This window comes from Phaeoacremonium minimum (genome assembly GCF_000392275.1).
Source record: "Phaeoacremonium minimum UCRPA7 unplaced genomic scaffold PA7_03_scaffold_500, whole genome shotgun sequence".
Classification (NCBI taxonomy): Eukaryota; Fungi; Ascomycota; class Sordariomycetes; order Togniniales; family Togniniaceae; genus Phaeoacremonium; species Phaeoacremonium minimum.
Genome location: NW_006921402.1, coordinates 62,396 through 82,025, shown reverse-complemented (window position 1 = coordinate 82,025; position 19,630 = coordinate 62,396). Strand labels below are relative to the sequence as shown.

General features: G+C 50.3%; 6 protein-coding genes across 6 annotated transcripts; 3 read left to right on the top strand and 3 right to left on the bottom strand.

Moving 5' to 3' along the window:
* Positions 1–433: 433 nt before the first annotated feature.
* Positions 434–2,590, bottom strand: UCRPA7_7148 (putative mitochondrial ribosomal protein subunit s4 protein; the record flags this gene model as incomplete). Its single annotated transcript, XM_007919682.1, has 3 exons — positions 434–1,404; positions 1,457–2,330; positions 2,399–2,590. The coding sequence occupies 3 exons, from the start codon at positions 2,588–2,590 to the stop codon at positions 434–436; spliced, it is 2,037 nt and encodes a 678-aa protein (XP_007917873.1).
* Positions 2,591–6,344: 3,754 nt separating this feature from the next.
* Positions 6,345–7,919, top strand: UCRPA7_7147 (putative c2h2 transcription factor swi5 protein; the record flags this gene model as incomplete). The annotated part of the gene is made up of 1 exon (XM_007919681.1): positions 6,345–7,919. The coding sequence occupies one exon, from the start codon at positions 6,345–6,347 to the stop codon at positions 7,917–7,919; it is 1,575 nt and encodes a 524-aa protein (XP_007917872.1).
* A 2,764-nt stretch (positions 7,920–10,683) lies between these two features.
* Positions 10,684–12,696, top strand: UCRPA7_7146 (putative mynd finger family protein; the record flags this gene model as incomplete). Its single annotated transcript, XM_007919680.1, has 1 exon — positions 10,684–12,696. The coding sequence occupies one exon, from the start codon at positions 10,684–10,686 to the stop codon at positions 12,694–12,696; it is 2,013 nt and encodes a 670-aa protein (XP_007917871.1).
* Positions 12,697–12,891: 195 nt separating this feature from the next.
* Positions 12,892–14,718, bottom strand: UCRPA7_7145 (putative t-complex protein 1 subunit eta protein; the record flags this gene model as incomplete). The annotated part of the gene is made up of 4 exons (XM_007919679.1): positions 12,892–14,030; positions 14,081–14,402; positions 14,453–14,619; positions 14,673–14,718. 4 exons carry the CDS (start codon positions 14,716–14,718, stop codon positions 12,892–12,894), a joined length of 1,674 nt encoding a protein of 557 aa, XP_007917870.1.
* Positions 14,719–15,253: 535 nt separating this feature from the next.
* Positions 15,254–16,601, bottom strand: UCRPA7_7144 (putative sugar transporter protein; the record flags this gene model as incomplete). The annotated part of the gene is made up of 3 exons (XM_007919678.1): positions 15,254–16,275; positions 16,337–16,511; positions 16,569–16,601. The coding sequence occupies 3 exons, from the start codon at positions 16,599–16,601 to the stop codon at positions 15,254–15,256; spliced, it is 1,230 nt and encodes a 409-aa protein (XP_007917869.1).
* Positions 16,602–18,170: 1,569 nt separating this feature from the next.
* Positions 18,171–19,576, top strand: UCRPA7_7143 (putative duf1479 domain protein; the record flags this gene model as incomplete). Its single annotated transcript, XM_007919677.1, has 5 exons — positions 18,171–18,222; positions 18,302–18,364; positions 18,839–19,078; positions 19,157–19,230; positions 19,289–19,576. The coding sequence occupies 5 exons, from the start codon at positions 18,171–18,173 to the stop codon at positions 19,574–19,576; spliced, it is 717 nt and encodes a 238-aa protein (XP_007917868.1).
* Between the last annotated feature and the right edge of the window lie 54 nt (positions 19,577–19,630).

Below are 19,630 nucleotides of genomic sequence, written 5' to 3'. Positions count from 1 at the left end.
CTCGTCTCCAAATGACAAGGGCACCAAGGGCAAGGAAGTTCACAAACAGCCCAGAGAGGCTGGGGAACGAGCAGGGCAAAATGATAAGGATGAGAGAGCAAGCTACGGTGCCGATTCTCAGTCATCTGGGAATTTGTTCCATTTGAGCCCGTAGTAGTTTAAAAAATAGAACTCTAGGTTGAACATGATAGACGGGAAGCGTAAAGTCCGCAACGATTATTTCGCATCAATTCGGCAGAAACACGCACGCACGGAAATTTATTATCAGAGCCAGACAGTGACCATGGTCAAGCGATAGTGATATGCGTATTAGTCTATGCAGTTTGGTACTGTGTATACATATCTACACTCCGACGCCTCCTCAATGATATCTGGTCTCATAAAACTTCTCCTGCTGGTTCAAGGGGGGTATTATACGTGCAAGGGCGGGTTCTTATCTACTCGACACCCTAGAAATGGTAAACACACCGATGATAACTACGGCAAGCGTCACAATGGCACCCGGCAGCAACAGCTCATTAGGCACACCGGCGATGACCTGCTCCTGTGTAGGTGCCGTGGCAGTTCGTGTCCTGCGCGAGCGGCGGATAGTAGACTCGTTTTCCTCTTCGTCCTCCTCACTGTCGTCTTCGCCATCATACCCTCTTCGGCGTTCACGGAGCACGGAAGATGCCGGAGGGGTGGGCACAGCCTCTACTGGCAGAGCAGGCTGCGGTGCGGCAACCGTGATGGGAGGTTGCTCAGGATCATGGACGAATAAATCAACCTTGTCCCTCCTGTTCTGACGAGCAAGAATGATGGCCTCCAGCAGATCGTGATCTGTCGTGATTGAAACGGAGTCGCCTTCGTCGTCAAGGTAGCTTAGGGCGTAGCCGGCACCTGACAGTTTGCCGTCCTCTACAGTCGGCGCACCGCCAATAGCCTCGACCTCCGAGCCAAGCTTAGCAGTGACATTGGCAACAAAGGCTTCAATGCCCTGTGCGGCGGTGACTTGAAGACGATGGACGCGGCCGCTTGGGGCCTTGAACTTGAATGGGAAGGGGATCTCGCTCGGGGGCAACTCAGGGGTGCCAGCAACTACCGAGTGTGCTGGGGACTCGATCCCAGCATGCGAAGCTGAGTCACCAGGTGCGACACTGTCGTTGACGCGTTCGCGAGTGATGTCAGGGGACATCAGAGAACGAGATCCCATATTGGTGTGGTGGTGGCTGCCATCACCAGACACCATGGATTCCGTCTCGTGATCCAGAGAAAGCCAGAATTTGTTCCAGGCTGGGCCCTCACTGTCACTGCTGCCCATCGTGTTGATTTGCTCGAGTGTAGCATAGGTCAGCTTAAGAACATCAACCATGCCGACGATCTCGCCTCCCTCGTTCATGACCGGGAGATTGAGGTAGTGCCCATCTGCGGGCATCGTTAGTACATAGATGTTAAAGGGTCAAAGGGCAAAACCTACCATGCATCTTGCGGAGGGCTGCCTGGATGCTCATGTCCATTGGAGCAAAGTCAGGGTGGGGAGTCATAACTCGGACAACGCTGCATGTAGCAGGATCCAAGCCTGGAGCAATGACACGAAGGACGACGTCCTTGCTGGTAAAGATACCAGTGATAGCATCATGATCTTGAACCAGGACAGCAGTGGTGTGGTGTTCTTTCATGAGCTGGGCCGCCTCCTTGACGGATGTTCTGACGCTCACAGTCGTGGGTGGCATCCCGTTTAAGACAGATTCCAAGGTAGGACCAGACATCTTCGAGCGCAGTGCTTCAACATATTGAATAATCTGTTGAGGCTGGCTGGCACCCAATTCAGACTGAACGCCCTCCAGCGCATCGTGAAGCCGCCTGGAGGAGGCATATGCCCTCTCCAACTTCTCCATGGCATCGTAAAAGCACTTGGTGATATCCAAAATACCTGAGATGTCCTGGTTCTCGTCCATGACAGGCAGATGCCGGAAACCCTTTCGGACCATGAGATCTAGCGCATCTGTGGCACTGGTATCCGTACGAGCACAAAGAGGGTTCTTCGTCATGATTTCAGCAATTGTCACGCTTGTCGCTTTCTGACCAGCTCCGACGACACGGAATGCAAGATCTTTGGCAGTGAAGATACCGGCGATCCTATCATCGTCGTCCGTCACGAGCACGCAGTCTTCCCGCTTCGCGGCCATCAACTGAGCGGCCTCGGCTACTGTCGTCTGGGGCTTTATCTGGAGAGCCTGGCTGGGCTTTAGGGCGAGGACAGTTCCAGGAGGGGCTTTGCGAGAGTGTCGAGCTCGGCTTGTTAGGTGCTTCTTTTTGGAGAGATCATTCTCCATCTTCCGACGAATTGCCTATATATGATGATCAGATATCGCCCTTTTTCTATCTCGGTTTGAACTGTTAATGATTGCTGGCATACCTCATCTCTCTTGGACTGCTTTTGCCTGCTGGCACTAACAGATGATCCGCCGGCCTCGCTGATAGCGGCATTGCTGCTGTGTGTGTTCTCGAGCACTGGTCGAGGTATGTTGGACGTCGCCGGGCTGTTGGCAAAAGGGATGGCTCCCCGGCCCTGGCCACGATTGGGCGTGCCTCTGACGGTGCCAGACATTGTACAGACAACTCAGCAGGTTATCAACACGGAGGTTCGGCAGCGGAAGATAGGCGAATGCAGGCGCGTATGCGGCGTGCTATGGGTATAGAACACGTCGGCGGGTAAAAGAGTTTGCGACTTGCCAGCAAAAAGCTGCTCTGCCCAATGAGATGACCGAAAAGTGGCAGTCGTCGATGAGCCTCGATCGAGAAGGAGGTAGGAGAATTACGGGTGGTCGCCTTTGCTGTGCGATATCGAGTGAGCGAGCTTGTTGTCTCGGCGACGCACGAGCCACGAAATTGGCCCGGGGTCAGCTGCCGCTCCAGCGAAATGACATGCGAACCGCACGTGCCGCGCAACACATTATTGGAGGAGTGCGCCTAATAAATCAGAGACAGTCACCCACTACAAAACACTCTCTTCGCTGCTGCTCAGAGGAACTCGTGGGGGTTTCTTGCAGAGCAAAGTTCGCATAGGCGAGGCATCATGGCTATCGAGTGGTTCCAGCGGAGCAATCACACCATCTGGAAAGGCTCACTTCTTGTATACTTGACCTAATAAGCCATAGCTACACTGGCTTGTCATCGAAAACGCCTGCATTATTCCTCAAAAGTGGTGCCCTTGGTAGCCTTGTTCGCAATCGCACGCATCTGTCTCGGCTTCGCACAGTACCTAGATAGTCTATATAGCCGTCAATGTAATCGACAAAGGTCGAGTCTTTCAGTTTACCAGCACGCCTTTTCTGCTGGAGAAAGTTAAACGGGCCGCTCCGGCGCTACAGAAGCATTATTCATTACCGATATGATAACCTCATTCACCACGAGTTGTTGCAGTAGGAACTCTATGAGAGCTCAAGTGTCCTGCCGACTCTGACTCACCACGAGCGCGAGCTTCCTGGCGAGATCTTGAAAGGCGCGGGAAAGACATTAATCTTGAAGGTTTCTATACTACTGTGTTTTGTATGAAATAAACTCCAGTGGAGCATAGGACTTCCTTTCAACACCGAGGTTTGGTCCGGATCGCCGTCTGCATTCGGATTGTTGGTTGCATAAACTCCCATCTTTTGGCTGGATGTCCGGCGTCAGGCACAAAGCGTCCGTCTCTGCAGGGAATTGCTCGGCTTCCTTGTGCCACAGCTGGGAATCATCGGACATGAAGTCGAATGGGGCCGGCCATCTCAAAAATTATGTTTTCGCAAACATTGTTACCAAGATAACCTTTTAGGTGTCTGTTTAATCTCCTCTCCCACTGACGCAAAACGGCAAATCGACTCATCTTCTCTTGTATGCTCCCCTGTTACTCTTAAGGAGTCAGGAGATCTGATCGAACTCTTCTTAGATTGTAATTTTGATATATGAGAGCGAATCATTAGGTTCAGAGATGTCACGGTCATCCTGCAATAGCACGGGCGACATATTCTATTACTCTGCATCCAAGGTCGGCGTTAACCTCTGGGTCCCTTTGTCGCACAATCTGGATATTTCACAGACGAAAATGACACTGGAGAGCTGCATGGGCGCCTTGGTGCCGAGATCAGGAAGACTTCAGAGTCCGAAAGCAGCTGTGTGAGAGGAATGTAATGTTGGAGTGACGTGGCTTGTTGGTTTTCTGGAACCGTTTGTCCAAAGCCGACAATGGACTCTGCTACTACACCTCTGATCGCTTGACAGTTGTAGCAACGCTTGCCCTCGGATCCGCTTGACCGTAGCCATTGAGGATTTAGGCCAGAATAAGAGCCTAATTGAAGTTATCATATACCGTCTGGCCAGATTGTTTTGATGGTGTCATGTTCCTGCTTTCAGGCAGCCTAAGCAACAGGAATAAGAAAAGGACCGTCTCTTTTGAAATAAGAGGTCTGGTATAGGGATGGAGGCATAATTAATAGAGATCTTGTAAGATAACAAAAGAAGGCCGTCCATCAATCACATGTCGCAGGTGAATGCTTTCTTTGCCCAATCGCCGATGCATGGCTTCGCAGGCCTGTCCTTACCAGCCGTATCTTAAGATCCTGGACCGAGATGCAGCAGTGCAAGTGTGTTTCGTCTAGCGCCATCGCAGCGTCGCTGCTGGGTGACGTTAGCGAGAGCCCTAGTACGAACTTTAATGGGTTGCAGGGGGTTACGGAGCTGTGAGCTATGCAGAGCTATGGGCCGATCACCAGGTGGGAACAGATGGACACAGGTGGGCAGTGGCGGAGGGTGGCGCGCAGCTGGCACGTTGCCTGGCAACCACGGCGACCCGTGTTGACTTTCCAGTCGTCACCACCCGCCCCGGCTGCCTGTACCCATCCTATTCTGAATAGATAGCGTACATACTGCTACTACCTCTCCTGCATCTCCCAAACTAAACCTGACACTCCACCAAGAACTCGATCAATCTTGATCTCACCAAGCTTCAAACAAACACAGACACACATCTGAAAAGAAACCATCTGGCAATCCAGTTGAGACAGCCCCTACACGGGTAGAGCTTTCTCACAACTGTAACCGCGCCCATAGAAGGCGCTCTTCAACCACAAGACAATTGTCTCTTGCGAAGTCGACCTCGACTGAGCACAACCACGAGATCCCATCTGCCCGGCCTACTGGCTTGCGCTGCGTGAGGTACGGCTCCCTCTATGCTACAACGACTCGAGGAGCAAAGCTGACAGGCCTGCAACGATAGTCTCGGAACCTATAGATAGGTACGCTTAATTGCGACAACTTTTCAACGACAACGACAATTCCGAACTCGACTTGCATTCCCAATGCTGTCAAATCCGACCACAAGCAAATTGCACCCGCGCCAACGGCAGCATCGACGACAAAACTCGACGCCCACGGCATTCGAAGCGGTCAAGATTGCACACCTGCCCAATATTCAACGCCAACAATCGCAGCATAATGTGTCCCACCGACGAGGCATGAGCCTGGACACCCGACGACAACAATTGCGATCTCCACCAACACCACTTCGGCAGGACTTCACAACGGTAAGTGAACAGACTAACACAGGATTAACAACGACACAACAGCATGTACTGCGAGAAGCGCAGCAGCAACGCATAGCACGCCCGGGCCATGGCCAGCCCTACGCCAACATGGCGAACGACGAGAACTACCTGATCTCGCCGCACTCGACACCACACTCGCGAAGGTTTGATGCTGCCTGCTACGATCGTCTGACAGCCTCGCCCCAGCAGCCAGATTGCGTGGGTGTCGGCTACGATATGTACGGTGCTCCCATCAACCTTGCAGTGAAGAGGAGCCCAGCCAGTTTCACCAACAACATGGCTGGTGCTCAGGACTTTGAGCTCTTTGGACAAGAAAGTTCTCTCTCCTCGCCCACGTTCATGAACTTCCAAGAGAGCCCTACCACTGCACAAGGCTGGACCTCCGAGGGTGACACGTCGAGCACAAGACGGTCCTCAAGGAGGATTAGCAACGGGATCATGGATCGAGTATCGAAGTTCGAGAACATGGGCATGGAGACAGTCCAAAGACCTATGACTCCACCAAACCAGAATGGAGCAAGTGAGTGGTGATTCACCCAGTAATCTCATGGATGATATACTTACCGAGACTCAGGTTATTTCCCCCCAACACCGATGGAAACACCACACGATAGGATGGCCAAGCATGACCCACGACCACAGAGATTCTCCGATGACTATGATGAGTCAATGGAGGAAACAATCAAACCAAATCGCAACAGATCAAACCGAGCCTCTGGGATCTTCCAGGAGATGAGACAGCAAGCTGAGGCTGTGATGCCAACACCGCCAAGATCACAAATGGTTCCATCAGGACGAGGATACGGCGCAGGAAGCATGCCAACTGGCGATTACATGAACATGAGCAATGTCAACGCAGAGTTCATGAAGATTGAAAATCCCTACAATGGCTTGCCTGCTCAGCCGAACTCCCTGCATGCGTCCCCTCACACGCCGTACATGGGTTCCTTCAACGGCCCGGCGTTTGAGAGCAGGCCAGATCTTCAGCCTCCCGACTGCGACTCCCAATTGACCATGACTCCTCAGCACCAGAATGCAAGCCGATCGCCATCCCAGACAGACTCTCCGTCCCGACGACTATCCCCTCACAGACGAACAGAATCAATCGCTAGCATCGCCAGCGCTGCAAGCATTGCAAGTATCAACATCGAGGAGACAAAAACTGAGACCGGAGTGAACCCTGAAGATATCGCACAGTTTATAGAGGGACCAGACCCAACTGACGGCAAGTGGCTTTGCTTGTATGATGACTGTGGCAAGCGTTTCGGGCGAAAGGAGAATATCAAGTCTCACGTCCAGACGCATCTTAATGACCGCCAGTATCAATGCCCAAACTGCAAGAAGTGCTTTGTTCGTCAGCATGACTTGAAGAGACACGCCAAGATACACACTGGGATCAAGCCTTACCCCTGCGAATGTGGTAACAGTTTTGCTCGCCACGATGCATTGACTCGTCACCGACAGAGAGGCATGTGTATTGGTGCATTCGATGGGATTGTACGCAAAGTTGTCAAGCGTGGTCGTCCAAGAAAGAACCGACCTGACATGGACTCTCGTCTTGACAAGTCTTCTCGCACCAGAAACAAGAACAGGGCAACAGGATCACCTTCCTCGTCATCGTCGCAATCCGGATACTCTGACAGCTCCGCAGCCAATTCGCCGATGAATGACTTTGACATGCTTGACGACAAGCCTTTTGCTGAGATTATGGAAGCCGGCATGGCTGAGGTAGAGAGGTCATCACCAATCTCAACGACAATGCCAATGAACCCGACTGCCTTAAGCGTCTCAACTGCGCCAATGCCGAATCTTGCAATGAGCAGCGCTGAGATGAATGAGGTCCTCGCCGTCTGCTCACCTGAGCACATTGCATCGCCTTCTGCCATGAGCCACTACTCCCATGTATCTCACGTGTCGATCGCGAATGGTGAAGTGGTCGCTGTCGACGGACTCCCAGTCGTGGGACCATCGTCACCCGCTAAGAGTGTTGCCAGCCACTATACACATCAACCCGGCACACCACCAGAGCTTTCCGCATCTAGCTCTCCTCCTCCATCAAGCAGCACCCGATACTTTGATCTCGACCCGAACTCTAGCGGCACTGATATGTCTATTGGACTCGGCACAACTATGATGGGCCGCACCAGCATTGGTGGCACCAGCGGAGCAGACTTTGGCAACATTTCTGGCCTATCTCTCAACATGGATGACGACTCGCTTCTTCAGGCTTTCACAAACGAGGACGGACTTGTGCAACTCGACCGTGAATTTTCAATGACTGGCAAATTTGAGGACGAATATGACCCGGTCAACATGTTTACAAACTCTGACGACGTGTTTTTCGGAGATTCCTAGACTTCCCCACGATTTGCGCTTTTTCGTTTTTCACGGCTATAATTCCCGGTCTGGACCGACAATTTTCCTGATGGCGGACACTACTTGTTTTCTGCCTTGATAATAGATCGGTTGGGCTTCCTTTTCCTCGTCGACTTATACTGTTACGATGCCTACGCGAACATATGTCTTTCCGGAGATTCCGACTGGGAACCCATGTATTTCTGTATCGTGTCGGTTGTCCATGTATCGTTCGCCCATGTGTACAATAGGGATATCAATTTTGGGAAATGGTTGATGGGAGACGGCGAAAGCGGGATTGAGGATTAATGAAATGAACTGACTGGTACCCTGGGCGCAAGGAAACGTTAGCTGAAGAAGGGGCTGGATCTCCTTTTGCCCTTTTCTCGGCTGACATGAGGTCCATTCTTTTACTGGGATGATTAGTGAATATATGCTTTGGCTAAATACTCGAGTTTTCTTGAAATGTGAATCTGCTTTGTGAAATGTTCTTGATGATTTGACTAACTACATGACGTTAAAATAGTTTGTAAGCTGTCGCATTGCTTCAGCATGTCTCGCTCTCACTTATGTACTCAAGTGATTTACAAAAGTCTTTTGTTGTTTTTTGGAGTAGACGCTCTTGAGAAATGCACCAGTGAAGTATCTATTTAACGTACTGATAGGTGGGTGACAATTGAGTTGAGTGTTAGCTATCTGCTGTAGTGACCCAACTCACTGCACTCGTCCCCGCTCTAATTCTTCCATGCGCCGTTTCTCCTCTGCCATCCAAGGTATTCAAGAAGAACGCAGTGAAACCCACTGAGCAAAGCTCCTATCTCATGTCTTGATTCCATCTGCTGCATATAGGTGGTCAATCGCCATGATTTAAGTCCTTCATCATAATTGTTCTCCCTCATGCCTTGGTTTTTATGGAGCCACAAACTGAGGCTGGTCGCAAATACAAAACCCCGACAGCGCGCGACTGGAAGCTGTAACGATGTTGGCGCCGACTGCGATCGCCAGTAACAAGCAGTTCCGTCCTTGGGGAACTGCCCCTGCTGTTAGTCTCACCCGTAACTTACCTCGTGATGGAGATGCAGATGTCCTGGTGCTGGAAGGCGGTATTCGGAACCTACTGTACACGGCATACACTGAGCAAGACCTCAACAAAGCTGAACTTAGAAGTCCTACGTACGACGACCTCCCTCAGCGCAAGCTAGATGTGACGTGGTGTGAAGCTAAAGTGTTCAATATTGGTGGGCATTTCTCCTTTCACCTGCAGGTCTGAACCGTTTACTAAGCTCAAATAGCACGAAATGTGATCCTTTTGACCATCCTCCATGATGACGAGGCTGCCGAATATGGGCAAGACCTCTGGGCTATGTTTCACAGCGCATTCATTAATGAACATCTGTGGAAGCGGATCCTACAGAGCATCGACAAACTGGCCATAATCAAGACGTGGAACGACTGGTGTACCTCTAAATATGGCCAGCTCATTCGGTTTTGTGACACAGCCACGTTCCAGGCTGTCCGCAGGCATATCGACAGCATGATAACATCTCGTGAGGACTATCAGGATGATGCCAATCACTACTGGGAGAATTTGAGACGAATCGCTGCCAACTACGAGAACCAGGATGCCGGGGCTCTTCATAATGCCTTGCACCGCGCTGGTCTCCGCTCCGCTGGCCCCTTGGGCATCCAGACAGCTGACGAGATCATATCAAGTTTCAAAGCTGGCTGGTCTACATCGGCGATTGACAACGCCAAGGCTAGACATTTGATGCCAAACCCACTCTTCAAGCCGTTGGCTGAGCCAGGGGTTTCTCTGGACGTTCCTCTACCAATACTGGGGTTTCATCTGGCAACCGCCTTCGCACCATTGACGGATTCGTCACCCCTCCGACCCGTCAATGCCGACCTGCAACTCCATAATCAAGATGTTGAATTTAGCAAGGCTGTTCAGACGGCGGCACTTCAATTCTCAACCTGGGCAGAAGCATTCTCCCAGATGTCAGACAACATTGCTGTCCGTTTTGCTGCAGCAGAGCCGTTAGCATTTTGCCAGGCACTTCAAACGTATTGCTCGACAGGTGCGCTCACAGCAGGATGGCCTAACATTCAGTACACATACCAGAGCCTTGTGCTCGACGATGTCGAATATGGTTCGCAGAAGACCGCACCGAAACGATTTGACACAATAGAGACTGGCGACCTCATCAGCAACGTTGGTGGCCTCAACATCTTGGTGTCAGCTTCTCCGCTCCTCAAGAACTCGGTTTCAGCGACATTATTCACGGATGTGGATGTCGAGAGAGATGAAGGTCAAAAAGATGTGCTTGAGAAAGTATTCTTGGGGAGTGCATCTGAGACAGGCTTGCTACTCGGCCTGACTCTAATAGAGTACTTCACTGATGCTACCGTGACTTCTTCTGTTGACGAGCTCTTTGCAAAGCAAGGCGATGTGCGAAAAGTCCAGCCTAAGCAGCACGTACGGTTACGGTTATCTTGGAAGAGAAGTCATCAGCTTGCCGGGGCTCGCATTTGTACGGAACGGCCTTCTGTGGAGGCAGAAATTAGCACGACTCTCTTCAAGATTTATAAGAGAATGCTCCAGTACTGGACTCCCTTTCGAGCAAGAGCAGGAAGAGGCATAATATTAGCTCAGAACGCCACCATTCCTCCATATCATGCAGGCAGTTTGGTGGCTTTAATCAAAGCTGCGCAAGGCCAAATCAACGCTCCATGGGATGATGTATGCTCTCGTCTTCATCTCATGATGCAGAGCTACGAAGAAACAGACAACATCCCGGACTTTAACTTGGAGTTTGCCGCTTTATCGAAACTCTGGGGGGTGTACCAGCCCCTCTTCCCTGAGTTGCGAGAAGATCGCAAGCTGCGCGGTTTCAATGACTGGGACCAGATCCCTGACATTGTCGTGGTGAACATTCAGGTTTCTGGCGATTTATTCAAAAACATATTCGATGGAACCGCATCGTTCCCGACGCTTTCGATAAGTGTTGCTTCATATTATGAAGACGCATCATCGAAGCAGGATACGTTTGCATCCTTATCATACAACTTCGGAAAAATTGAGCTCCAGCCTGATGGTAGCTTCTCAATTGTTAACGGAAATGATAGAATTACACCTGCAAGTGATGGTAGATTCGATATGATCATCAGCTTCTATGCGCCGTCTCACATTCTTCATTTCGATCCAAGGCCTACTTTGTTTACAATACAAACCTACGACAAGGTTGAAGGCAGACTTGACAGCACTGTCATTGGTGATATTGGCGATATAGACAAGATTCTAGTCACTCACATGCTACCTGGCCTTTCTGAGGAGCCCAATTCTTCCATTCATCCTCAAGTGGGTGCGGCAACATCCATTGCTCACCCCGAGACATGTGTCGGCACTGATCCAGGAGAGAATGACGAGGTTGACACCAACTTCACCCTTGCACCCTTATCCCCGAGTGTCGTCAAGCCGCTCGACCTACCCTACTCCGTTGATTACAGTCTTAAGGTCGACGAGCAGCTAGAAAAAGTTGTTGGCATGGTTGCTCATGTCAGTATCAAGAGCCAGGAAGGCAAAGATCTCCTCTTGATTGATCGCTGCGTTGTTACACTGAGACAAGAGTCCCCCTTCATGGTCCGCGTGCTTTTCGCAAACAGCACCTATACCCCAATGTGTGTATTCCCTTTGCCGATAATACTTGATAAAGCAAGCAAACCACGAGTTGCGAGACAGTCGTCTTGGGTCGAGTTCATCGTACTTGTCGCAGACCCAGTTACAGCAGCGTCTTCAGCCGACATTGTCTTTCCCAATCAGATCAGTGCGGCTGGAGACATCGTCTCACTGAACCTTCCATACATCAACATGGATATCCTTCCTATCCTGGATCTCACCGATAAAGAGCGGATTGGTTTCTTAACGACTCTGGCTTCTATGCAATTCTCCGCGAAAGAGCGAGTCCTTCGAGAAGAGGCGCATGCCAGTACCGATACGGGCATCATGCCTTCCGCGCGTGCAAACTTCAAGGAAACAGTCATGACAATGTTCATGCTGGCGTCTGGCGTTCAAGGTGGGCAGTCTGGTCTTATGGCCCTCAATGTTGAAGGTGGACAGGGAATCCACATGCTCTTCTTTGTTTCTGCTGTCCGTCTCGACGGCCCAACTAGTTCTGTTATCCTTGACGCCGCCGTGATTCCCGTCACGTCCGCCATGTTGCTCGACTCAACCTTCGGAGAGTTCCTCATGGTGCTTCGCCATTTTGAGATTGCCACTTTGATTGTAAACGAAGACGAACTGAGGCTGTGGAAGCAAGTATTACCAGCTATGGTGGAGCGATGTCGAGCGTGGCCGCATTCGAATGATTGCGTGTACAGAAAGGTTCATCAGGCGCCTGTTAGCACGGATCACGGTCAGCTAGTCTTGTGTGATTGCGGAAAAGGCAAGTTACCGCCTGGTTTCGTCACCGCTGGTCTCCCAGGATGGGATGAAGTCGGCGTGCACCATGCCACTCGAGTCGCAATTAGTCCAACATTTGCTGTGCCCTTGACTGAAGACCTTGTCTCTACGGAAAACCTCATCAAGATGCAGGCCAGTCGCTTGTCTACTACTCAGGATCATTGCGTAAATTGTGGCGCGACGGAATCAATTGGTGGAGGGCGATTGAAGAAATGCACACGATGTCACAGAGTGCAATATTGCTCTACGGTCTGCCAGAAGAAGGACTGGAGCAAGCACCGCCCAGAGTGTTTAGAGTATAAGGCAGCTGGATCTTGATAGGCAATAGCCGCAAACATATTCCATCCACAAGGTTCACAATAGCACGACAGCATAATTAGAGGATGAATGCGCATAGGGCTATGAATTATTTCCGCCCCTTTTATCTAGCTGTCCAGAGAGACGCCGTCTAGGTATCATACAAAATGCATAACATCGTCGACCTAAACCTCATGACTAATCTAATACATGGATTTACCGCCTGGGCATGCCTCTTCCCCGCCCACGTAGAGCTCGCTGTGCTGCACCAGGCGGCAGGGGCTTGCCAGGTGCTTGTGGCTGCTGGCTCTCCTCATTGCGGATTGTCTCGTCGACACCAAGAATCAAGCAACTGGCCTCTGTTGCGGCTTGAATGGCGTTGATCTTTACTAGTGCTGGCTCCCAAACGAATCGCTCCATCATGTCTGCGACCCCCTCGTTCTGGAAATCGACACCGGCCCATGTGTTACCCTTACGATGCTCCACTCGGAGCTTGTTAAGGATATCAGTCGCGTCAAATCCGGCATTGTCGCATAGTTGTCGAGGAATGACCTCAAGTGCCTTTGCAAAGCTCTTGATAATGGCCTGTTGTTTATGTGGGACATTCTTGTCGGCGAATCGATGTAGATAGGCTGAAACCTCCATTTCACAAGCTCCTCCACCACCAACAATTGTTCGGTTGCGAATTGCACGCTTGACGATCATTATGGCATCGTGTAATGAACGCTCGACCTCTGCGATGAACTGTTCTGCGCCACCACGTAAGACCAGCGTACAGGTCTTCGCCTCCGGGCAATCCTCGAAGAAGTTGAACCTTTCACCACCAATCTGCCGTTCTTCGAAAGTGCCGCATGTGCCAAGATGCTCAGCTTGAATGTCTGAGCAAGTTGACTGAATCGTAGCACCAGTTGCTTGTACCACTCGCTCCATGTCCTCGGCAGCAACTCGGCCAGCACAGAAGACATCGCGGTCTGCGAAGAACTGCGTTGCCAAATCTCCGATGGGCAGCTTGCTCAGAACCACCTTTGCACCCGTCTTGTAAACCGCTTCCAGCTTCTTGTAGATGATTTGCCACTCCGCGTCCACGATGGCCTGGTATTCTGAGACCTGCTCAACGCGAACTTCGGCGTTGTCCTTTTCAGCCTTCAGTTCAAGCTCAACGTTCAGACAGACAATCTTGGGCTTCTTGAAAGACTTTGGTTGTTGCTCGAATCCGGCGTATGAGAATGTCTTCTTGAAAGCTACACCGTTCACGAACAGCGAGTCGGTCAGAGAGCCACCTGGAATCTTCTTGATGCCAATCAGCTTCTCGTTGAGATCGTCTTGGTCGAGGGATAGAACTGCGTCGACAACCACTGAGGAACGTTAGCACCATCTACAAATTCCGGTACCGTAGTGAGCTTACTTTTCGTGAAGAAGGTCGTATTCCGCTTAATCAGCTTGCTGGTCATCGCCGTGGCAGCGAGCTTGCTGAGCGTTTCCCTCCTGTTCGCCTCGTTTGTGCTGATAGCGATCTCCTTTATCTTGTTGACGGCCATCATAGACGCTCTCCGCAGTCCCTTGATGATAATCTGCGAGCTAACACCCTGCTCCACATGCTCCTTGATCTCTTTGAGGACCTCGCCCGCCAGTACGACGACAGATGTGGTTCCATCGCCAACCTCCGCATCTTGCGACCTCGCAATGTCGACTAGAATTCGTGCAGCTGGGTGTACAATATCTAGAAGCTATAGTACGGTCAGCGTCATGACAGCTATACCCATCATGTCCACCATACCTTCATCACGGTCGCTCCATCATTGGTAATCGTCTGTCTCCCATTCGCATCGACCATTAACAAGTCGCCTCCGTATGGGCCGAGAGTTGACTTGATCGTAGCCTGTACAGCGAGACAGGCATTTATGTTGGAGATGATCTGAGGCTTGCCCTGAGAGCTATCGGTCCCTGGAGCATTTTCGGTTAGCTGGAGCTATGTATGGCATGGAGGGGCAACAAACCCTCTTTGAGGACAATGATTGTGGGTGTTTGGCCGCCGAAAGACATATTGAATGGCAAGCCACTAGTGGACAGGTGCTACCGATGAATTCTCGTATGTCAGGACTCTTGGGAAGAATCGGTGCGTCCTGAACGGTGTTGCGTGGGATTTGGATGCGGGCGGTCACGATGTAGTCTGCCTAAGCTCCAAAAAAATATCGAAGCCTTCAGATGCTCCTGGAGCTCCAGCGCCAGCACGCACGGACCACACTGAGCCAACGCACATGACATATCACTTGGAAGTCACGTGCTATCCTAGACCTTCAACTATTTCATCAGTATCTGTGCACGATGGAACAAGCGAGGTCATGGCGGCACCGGGAATCGATTCTTCATTCATACATGCAATAAGTAACACAATAATTGAAAAGGTTTAGAGGCATGGTGGAGTCTCGAGCTTGCAAAATATAATTGGATGATCACAATTGCATTGTGTTTCAAAAGTAATAACTAATCTGACGCGAATGGAATCTACAAATCTCTTAATATCGAAAATCATAGCAGTAGCTCTCCCCTGAATATCGAATGATAAGCTAGACTCAGCTTAAGCCTTCTTTTGCGGCTGACTCTCTACGTCACCTCCGCCACTGACAACCTTTCCCTCAAGATACGTACGAGGTCCAAGGTTGTGATCTTCGATCTCCGTAATTCTAGCACCAACGCCGTGGCAGACATAGTCCTTGAACTTCCAGGCAGGTACATTATCCTGGAACATTTCATCCAATTCCTCCAAACTGCGGTTTGCGCATTCAGGAACAAAGAAATAGGTGAAGAATATGGCAATGAGTGAGAAAGAGCCATAAATGAAGCCAACCTTTACACCAAGGTTACTCGGTTCATTTTGGATGTATGGGTTGATATAGCTGACGAGAAGCACAACGATAAAACTGATGGATGAGGCGATGCTGATGGTTTTCTCCCTGAGTTGAAGTGTAGGTACTTCTGCGGTAACGATCCAAACACATGATGCCCAGCCGAGATTCCCCAGAAAAGACCAGATCAGGAGGAGGGCCAGGAGGAAAGCCGCGACGGAGTTGTTCTCCACTTTTGTGTAAGCGGATATGCCAGCAACAATCCAGAATGAAATCCACATTCCAGCTGCGGAGACAATCATGAGTATTCGGCGGCCAATCTTGTCTGCCAGGTAGAAGGCGAAAAGCGAGCCTCCAATGGCCATGGCAGTCCTAGCCATCGAAGACGCTAGGGGGTCGGTGACACCAACCTGATACATGAAAATGACAGAGTAAGAAAGCATGAAGGCATTTCCTGAAAGCTGCTGCAAGACTTGGACTCCGACTGCAATCATTGTTCGGCGACCATTGGATCCCTTCAGACAATCGAGATAGGAGGTTGCTTTGTGGAGCTCAGCCTGTTCGCGGACCGCTTCCTCAATCAAAGAGAGCTCTTCGCTGACTTCCTCGGCAGTAGACACTCCGTATCTGATGTAACTAAGAGCTTTATGAGCGCTCTCGTGGCGATTACGTTTCACCAACCAGCGGGGTGATTCTGGCACAAACCAGACAACAACTAGCATGATGAGAGGAACGACCATTTGAACCAACAGGACTGGAATTTCGTCAGAAGGTCAGATCTTAGGTGGATAGAGAGATGCTCGCAAGCTTCTTACCAATTCTCCATGACCACTGGTCATGTGGATGTGCTTGCACAGACCCGAAGACGATACCCTTCGCGATGAGAACGCCGACCATCTCCCACCAAGAAAACATGTTGACTAAAGATCCACGAATAGCCGGGGGTGAGAGTTCTGACATGTACATAGGTACGTTGTTGATCTCAATGCCCTGCCAAATGAATGAGTTTCGAAGTAATTGGATAGGTATGGCAGTGGGGGGACTAACCATAGACACAGCGTTAACTGTTCTGCCTGCCATAACGCCCCAGTAATTTGGCACAGCATTTTGGATGACCATTCCCACAAGACCGATCACGACGATAACAAGGACAGAAAGTCGACGACCGAGTTTTTCCACAATGGGTCCGGCCAGCATAGCTCCCACAGCCATCCCGGCATTTGCTGTGCCGGACCCAGCTGAGAGCCAGGAAGATGGGAAGTAGAATGCCTGTTTCGATTCACTCCAAACCCCATACTCCTCTTTGAAATCCTCAACTGTGAGTACAGTAGCCCACCAACCATTGTCAATACCGAAATTTACTGCTCCAATCTACAAGACAATCAGCGTCAGTCACCTAAGATGCATTGTGCGAGTTACACATACCGAAATGAACATGAACAACATGAATAAACGAGGCGTCATCTCTCTATAGAGAGGAGTCTCTTTGAGTGATGCGAGGAGCCCCATGTTGTTTACTGAGTATAGTTGATCTTCTTCACATGAAAGGGCCCTGACTGAGGAAGGTAGTTGATGATGGAGCAGCCAGCGAGATAGAAGGAGCTGCCTCAGCTTTTATGTTTTGTCCGGAAGGTGGAAGATCACAAGTCTTGAACGACGTCCTTTAGTTATGGATCCGTACCATACCCGATACTATTCCCTCCTAGAACTCGCCAAATCTCATAGATAAGCCTCAGAGGAAAATGCTCCCACAGCAGAGAATCCACCACATCGACAAGCACGAGTATGCACAGATGACTTTAAGCCACTGATAAGGATTGCATTGGAAATAATGGAGGCTTGCCAGTCTAAGCTAGCTTGCCCCAGCCGTCTATGTAGGCTGGGTTTTCAAGCCCCTAAGAAAAGACAATAGGTCCTGTGACAGCGAGCGGTGATTGGTCAATCCACAAAGGACGCCGCCTGTTCGCCCGCGGCGGACGATGTTGAGCTTAGCCCGCGGCGGACTGGACAGGTAATTTGTAGAATAATTGGCTCTTTAGAAAGGTGTTGTAATAGTTTTCTCGCGCCGCGGCAGCTCCTACGCCATGGGCTAAGGTCACTTCGAGTCATTGACCAAAACATGAGTTACCCCAGCAATTGATATGCTAGACATTGCTTGCTTATTGGCCTACTTGCCATGTTGGGTTGATTATCACTGCATCAATAGGTTTAGACCGCGGCGTGCCACACATCAACACATGGCGGCGTTGTTGGTCATGGATGATTTTGAATGAAATGACTGAAGGAGTTATGTAGCAGATTTTCGAATTGCCCCTTTGTATTAAAGCACATCTGACATGGAGGAATTGCCAGTAAAATATTGTGTACTATTCTACAATCTGATTACAACAAAATTATAGTTCTGGAAAAGATCGATAGACAGTATTGAATGTGACAATGTCTGCTACCATCACTACAACGACGCCAGCAGCTACCACAGCCACGACAACTCCGAAGCTGGTTTATCAAGCGGACGGCCCGCCTCTTTTGGAGCAAAGATTTGCGAATTTGAAGAGAGAAGTCATCAAACCCGAGCATGAAAATGCTGTTGAAGCGTCGTATGCGCGTTTAAAGATTGCTCTTGCAGAGGAGGCAGAGAAGATCCAACAAATGGGACAAGCAGCTGTTCCCGAGATTCCATGGTCTGAAGTTATTGCGAATGGTTAGTACACTGCGCTGTCCACCCAGTCTGCCTAGGTAAATCGTTATCATAAACATCAAAGCTAATGTTATCTCACCAGGTGGAAAGATTCCCGATGCCATTGCTGAGCGAGCACGTCACACCGGATGTGTCATTTTTCGAGGTCTGCTATCTGCGGAACAGTCACTGAAATGGAAAGAGGAGTTGAAAGACTACACAAAGAGGCACCCTGCCGTGCGAGGCCGCCCCCTCTCGGATCCGACAACATGGTTGCTGTACTGGACTAAACCCCAGATGGAAGCGCGGTCGCACCCAGAAATGCTTAAGGCAATGCACGCTACCAGTCAGCTATGGCATGTCGAAGACGACACATTGCCCATCGATATGTCTTCACAGATTGCGTATTGCGACCGATTTCGTATTCGTAAGGCCGGCGATAGAGCATACAGCCTTAAAGCCCATCTCGACTCATCCTCTACGGAGAGATGGGAAGATCCGGCATTCCGGTCATGTTACCAGGAGATTCTGGAGGGGAGATGGGAAGAATGGGACCCATGGAAGATGGATCAACATCATGATGCAAAAGTAGACCTCTATCGAGGTGTTGGGAGTTGTTCTGGTTTCCGCTCTTTCCAAGGCTGGTTGAGCATGTCGGAATGTGGCCCTGGCGAGGGTACCCTCCGGGTTATGCCCAGTCTGAAGCTTAGCACAGCTTATATCATGCTTCGTCCTTTCTTCCTGAATGAGAAGTTGGATCTCACGCAGCCAACGTTCCCTGGCTCGATTCCTGCCAGAGGACAAATCTATGCAAACCCCAAATACCATCCACACTTATATCACGACAAGTCCATCATCAGCATCCCAAAAGTTGAGCCTGGTGAGTGGACTAGAGTCTTCATTTCACCCATTATGCGTTGCCGTTCCCAAGCTATTATATGCTAATACATCTTTCCAGGTGATTTCATCTTCTGGCACACTGATGTTCTACACGAGGTAGAAGACGAGAACAATGGGATCAATGACTCTAGTGTAAGTGTCAAAGCTTTTTATCCAGAAGTCCTTAGACAGAAACTATAACAAAAAACAGGTTTTATATGTTGCAAACGTGCCCCTTTGCACTTACAATATTCAGAACATGCTCAATCACCGTAAAGCCTTTCGAGAGGCTGTGCCTCCTCCTGACTATATCCGCGACTTCGGCGGGCCTTACGAGCTTGAATATCAACATGACGATCACGGCGCCCGAGAAGAGAACATTCTGACTGTCGAAGGCAGAAGAGCTCTCGGGCTGGAAGAATTTGATGAAAACGAGCCCGGCTTGACGGAAGGCCAGCGCAAAGTCCGGAGGATGGCCAATGAGGCGATGAGGGAGTAATCGGTCAGCTAGTAGGCAGGGAGAGCGTGGTAGCGGTCCCACTATCGTCTAGGT